This window comes from Tachypleus tridentatus, chromosome 8, assembly GCF_004210375.1.
Source record: "Tachypleus tridentatus isolate NWPU-2018 chromosome 8, ASM421037v1, whole genome shotgun sequence".
Taxonomy (NCBI): domain Eukaryota; kingdom Metazoa; phylum Arthropoda; class Merostomata; order Xiphosura; family Limulidae; genus Tachypleus; species Tachypleus tridentatus.
In genome coordinates this window covers 123744827-123750826 of record NC_134832.1, presented here as the reverse complement: position 1 = coordinate 123750826, position 6000 = coordinate 123744827, and the positions used below count along the sequence as shown (strand labels likewise).

Below are 6000 nucleotides of genomic sequence, written 5' to 3'. Positions count from 1 at the left end.
GAATTTTAACAAAGTAATATCAGAACTTTTAAATGCACGCATTAGCACTGTTAAAAATTCAAAAGTCAATCAGTTTATTTAAGACTAAAATTACGTAGTTTCTACGTCCGCCGTGACAGTAACCAGCTATAATGAATAGAGAGATATATAACAATTTGTTCTGTTGATATACTGTATATAAATTGTAATGCATGACATCTAATAATAGAAAGTGTGGATTTCAATCATATAGATCTTGTAGCTTATCTTCCATTCAGTATTAACAATAAAAGCGATAGAAACTGTATAGAATAATTAACAAACGAATCCATACTAACATCTTATATATATAACCTCACACACGTATACGTATATGCAGTTTTGGAATAGAGAGTGTACAAGACAAATATTACGAGATTTCCACTCGTTTTTCCATGTAAGAACTATACCAGCCTGTAATCACGTGCTTGGTTCGTACACTCAGTAAAAGGTTGTCATCTTACGATACATATCTCACCAGCATAACTCTTATAACATGTCCAATAATAATAGTGTAATTCCAGTTATGGCTCCCGGGGCTGAAACACCGTATGGCAAGCATGTTAAAGTGTTGACTGCGGGCAGTTTCTACAAGACTCCGAGTTACAGTGTAGTAGCTCTATCCGAGACTTTAAAGAGGGCATGTGAAACTGGCACTGATAAGAATAGAAAGGTTTGAGGAAGAAACCTGGATTCTTCTAAAAGTGGGGTGAAATACTTCATAATATGATCTGTGTGACAGTAACGCCACTCTTGAAGAACTTGCCACCGATGTAAATACAGAAGTTAATGTGATCTTTAGAACTCTAAGATATATATAAGTGAATCCAAGTTGGAATTGGTTGAATCATAGTCAACGTAAAACATGTGCAGTGAAGAATGATGCGGATTAGTGCAAGACTGGGACTACTTCTCTGTCAGTAGTGTCAATGAACAAAACCAAACCTATGTCATCTTGACTGTTGACAAGTACAGATATGCTCTTGTCCACAACTCCACTACCTCATGAATGCGACATATCGGGCAAATGTACGTTTTCCAACAATATATTGATCTCAAGCATAAGAAAGATGAGGGTAAAACGGCTTGGCTTACATGAAGTCTTGTTACGAACTTTCTTCGGGTTATATGGACTTTTGTAAAAACTCAGAAGGTAAAAAGGCGACCAAACAACTTGTCTCAATTCTGGTAAGTAAAACATGTGTAACAACATTTCTCCACCGTACTTGAACAAAGTGTATGACAGAATGAAAATAAGGTATAATATTGTCTGTAAAGAAAATACGAAAATATTAACGTCTTTTCCAACGTATTCGTTTTTTGTTAATTTTTGCTACGATAATGTTTTTGACCCTTGATAAAATCGTTCTCTACTCGTTAGTGCTTGTTTTGTTTATTTTAGAGCAAAGCCACATTGGGCTATTTGCCGTGTTCACTGCGGGAATCTAACCCAAGATTTTAGTGTTGTACGTCCGTTAATTTGCCTCCGTCCCACCGGGGTAACACTTGTTTCTGACTTCTATGACATGTGTGTCGCATGTCTGATTTCATATTTATTTCCATTACCTTATACGTTTGTTTTTATGAAAAACCAAAATAGATTAACAAAGTTGTCATCACACTAAGAGAACGTGTTGCTTGTATAGCGAACCCAAATATTTGACAAAAATTATTTTAAATAAAACACAGAACAATGGATTATAGTTCCCACTTGTTTTGTCTCTGTCGTTGAATTTTTATTTTATGTCATATTTGATATTTTACACTGAGCAGTTAATATTAAATAACTGTCCTGATATAAGTTTAAGATCATATGTATTTGAAAAGAGAGTTTGTAATAAGTTCTGCATTTCATGACCACTGAAGTGCAGGCATTCCACTAGAGGTTGATCGTCTGTTGAAATATCTGTGTAAGGAACTAAATATCAATCCGGTAGTAATCTGTTTTATGTGTGATTACATAACTATAAATATAACTGTTTACAAAAATCAGACTTTCAAAATAAGTTAAGAAAGAAAATGCACCTTGGTGTTCTATCAGTTTCCACGTGTATAGGTTTTAAAATATAGTCTTCGTAGCTCCTGGAATGTCATGTTTTTCTCCTTAAACTATTTCTGAATATTTTTGCTTTCTTAGATTATCCGTCAGCAGTTTTCCCAACTTACCACTAGGCGGCTAGGTACTAGGGGCCAATCACGGTAAGTTGAATCAAGATATTTTTGCTTTGTTTAGTTTGTTGAATTTCGTGCAAATCTTCGAGAGAGTTGTCTGTAGAAAGTGTCCCTAACTTTGAAGACAGTGTAAGACTAAATGAAAGACAGATAGTCATCGCTACCTACAGTCAGCTCTTGAACTATTCTTTACCAACGAATAGTAGGATTGACCGTCACATTATAAAACCACTACGGCTGAAGGACTGAGTATACTGAGCTAAATGCTTCGATCCTGCAACTCGCAAATTGCGAGTCAAGCGTTTTAACCACGAGGTTATGCCAGGCCCCAAGTTTCCTGTGCATGTTTTTGTGATTATACAAAAAACTTCTTTCTTTGAGGTAAACATATTTAAGTTTTAAAATGACTAACAATCAATGAAACAAATTTTTCAATACCATTAGAATCGTTAGAATCAATCAGATTTTTTCTTTGATATATGCAGCTTTATAATAGATATATATCAATATATACATATCAATGTATTTATAATACATTGTGTCAATACGACTTAAACAAGGGAGATTTTCTTTGATAAAAAATGAACCCACTTTTTTGTTATCACACCACTGCCATTTTTATCGGATATCTTTCATTCTTAAGACTTACATTATGTGGTATTACTATGAACCTGCATTTTTAAAAAGTTTTCAAAATGTACGTAAATTACGTAATCTGAGGTTAAATAAATGAGCGCCTAGGAAAAACACCATGATATTCTTATGACAAAAGTTTAGAATTATGAAAACAACATAGAAGCATGTCCCAGACTTTTGAGTTATGAGCTAAAACATCATACTACACTGTTGAATTTTGTAATTCTTTTATGTCTTTAGATTATTGTTTTGATTGCAACGTCAATGATATGGGAATGACTTTCATGTAGCGGCCCGGCATAGTCAAGTATGTTAAGGCGTTCGACTCGTAATCCGAGGGTCGCGGGTTCGAATCTCGGTCGCACCAAACATGCTCGCCCTTTCAGCCGTGGGAGCGTTATAAGTGACGGTTAATCTCACTATTCGTTAGTAAAAGAGTAGCCCAAGAGTTGGCGGTGGGTGGTGATGACTAGCTGCCTTCCTTCTAGTCTTACACTGCTAAATTAGGGACGGCTAGCGCAGATAGCCCTTGAGTAGCTTTGATAGCGCGAAATTCAAAACAAACAGACTTTCATGTAATTAAACTCTCTCTATATATATGTTTATTTGATTATTTTGTGATGTTCTGTTCGATTTATAATAATAATTTTTTGGAGGAAGTGATAATGAATCTATATCTATTATATCAAGCATTTAGATACTACCCCTAGCTGAGGAAGTGATTAGATATTAACCTCAGCTGATTGTTTGTGCAAGTGATAATTCGGAATACTTCTTAAAACTGAAATTTTACATATCGGATTTCTTACATGGTTTTCTCTATTGTTCTAGTTATCATTATTACGGAATTGCTATACGGGAGACTTCTCCCTACTTCCAGCTGTCCTATTCGAAAAAATCCGTCATTTGGTAAGTATTTTTTCTCTTTCCATTACTTTAAGCTTGTTGTTCCTTGTTTATATACTGATACACAGTTACGACAGAAAGTGTTCGTACCCCTGCGTCCCGAGTGGTTTTTTGCTCATAACTTAAAAAGTTTAACGAGTAGGCTAATAGAAGTATAATATATTATAAATATCACAATAACATACATCTAAATAAATTTTTATGTAAAGTAAACGACAAATAAGCTGTTTGTAAACAAATAACCAAAAATAGGAGGAGCAGAAATTGTTCGTACAGTTCAGAACGTGTGAAAAGACTGATATTCCCGTAAACATTTTGTTTAGTTTGGCGAATAAACTACATTATATCATTCCAGAACTACACACTGGGTTCATAATTATTGGAATTTATCCAGCAAAACATTTACTTCCGGCAATGTCCCCCCAGTGGCTCAGCGGTATGTCTGCGGACTTATACGCTAAAATCCGGGTTTCGATACCCATGGTAGACAGAGCACAGATAGCCCATTGTGTAGCTTTGTGCTTAATTCAAAACAACAACAACAACAACTTCCCGCAATTTAGCGACGTCTCCGTCATTATCTGTTTGGTCATCATGGCAAAAAGGAAACAACTGTCTAGTCATTTAAAAAAACCGAATTATTGTAAAATACAAGTCTCGTGTGCCTCTTTCATGTATTGCTACACAACTTAATTTGCCGAAATCTACTGTTCAAAGCATAATTGCCAAGTTTAAGCTTACAGGGTCAATTGCTAACCTCCCTCGTTTCGGACGCCCCACCAAAATTCCAAGAGGAAGGTTCTCGAGAAGTTAGTAGGAACCCTCGTTTAACACGTAATGACACAGAGAAACAGGTAAGGGAAACTGGGGTTGAAGTAAGCACCTCTACAGTTACGAACATGTTACGCTCTTCTGGGTTCAAAGCATGCCGTCCTCGTAGAACTCCATTTTTAAAGCCTGTTCATTTAGAAAAACGATTGAGGTATGCAAGAAAGCATGTAGATAAACCCTTTACCTGTTGGAAGAGTATTCTTTGGTCAGACGAGACTAAAATCGAGCTTTTCGGCCACAATGATGTTCGCTATATTTTCCGTAAGAAGAGGGAACGAAATCTTCCAAAGAACACCGTTCCTACAGTTAAACACGGAGGTGGCTCGATCATGCTATGGGGTTCCTTCAGCTCTTCTGGCGTAGGCAGTCTTCACCGCGTCAATGGAATCATGAAAAAAGAAGAGTACGTTGATATATTAGGTACTTATATCAAGAATGATGCTCGGAACTTGCAGCTTGCGGTCGTTGGATCTTCCAATGACCCTAGGCACACATCGAAATATATGCAATCCTGGTTGCAGAGGAACCATATAAGTGTTGTGGAGTGGCCATCGCAGTCACCCGATCTCAACCCAATTGAAAACGTTTGGCATGAGTTGAAGACCAGGGTTTATTAGCGTCATCCGAAAAACTTGCAAGAGTTGGAGGCCTTCTGTAAAGAAGAATGGAAGAAATACCACTCGAGTACTGTCAAACGATCATGGAGGGCTATGAGGAGAGATTGCGCCAAGTAATTCACCTGAAAAGCAATACAACTGACCATTAAAGTATACGCACGAACACTTTCTGCCCCTCTTATGTTTGGTTATTTGTGTATAAACTGTTTATTTGTCGTTTACTTTACATAAAAATATATTTAGATGTATGTTATGATATGTATAAGATACTGTACTTTCATTACCCTAATCGTGATACTTTTTAAGTTATGAGTAAAAAACTACTCACGAAGCAGAGGTACGAACACATTCTGTCATAACTGTATTATTTACATTATGATATATTTAAAAATATATATATTTCACGTTTAATTTCCTAACTAGTTAAGCCTTTATCAACTGTGACTTTGGTCTTATTACAACGAACGTCTTCTGAAACTACCTGTAATATTTAATGTTTGCAAAGATTGGATTTCTGTTTTTCTCATATTATTTTCTATGTTGTCATTGAGAGCTTGTTGCTCTGGAAAACAAAATTTAGCTAATCTACGTCACTTTAGAGGTAGATATTTATTTCTTCTAAATGGAATGAATTTTCCACTAGTTTAGGGCCTTAGAACAACACTTTATTCTAAAGTGTATATGTATTTTTCTCTGCTTTAAGGCTTTAGAACAAAGTTTTATTTTAAAGTATACATGTATTTTTATTTGTAAGTTAGTAAAATATATGTTGTAATGCCTCTCATCCTATTATATTTAGTATTCTTTCATCTAGAAACGT

The 6000-nt window shown here is 35.6% G+C and overlaps 1 protein-coding gene across 1 annotated transcript in view; it reads left to right on the top strand.

Annotated features, from left to right (window-relative positions):
* Nucleotides 1-544: 544 nt before the first annotated feature.
* The window catches only part of LOC143223998 (transcription factor RFX4-like), a 43418-nt gene continuing 37962 nt past the window's right edge, over nucleotides 545-6000 (top strand). The window contains exons 1-3 of the mRNA XM_076452464.1: nucleotides 545-691; nucleotides 2156-2217; nucleotides 3658-3735. Coding sequence (XP_076308579.1) covers nucleotides 545-691; nucleotides 2156-2217; nucleotides 3658-3735 — 287 coding nt within the window. The remainder of the gene's footprint in view (nucleotides 692-2155; nucleotides 2218-3657; nucleotides 3736-6000) is intronic.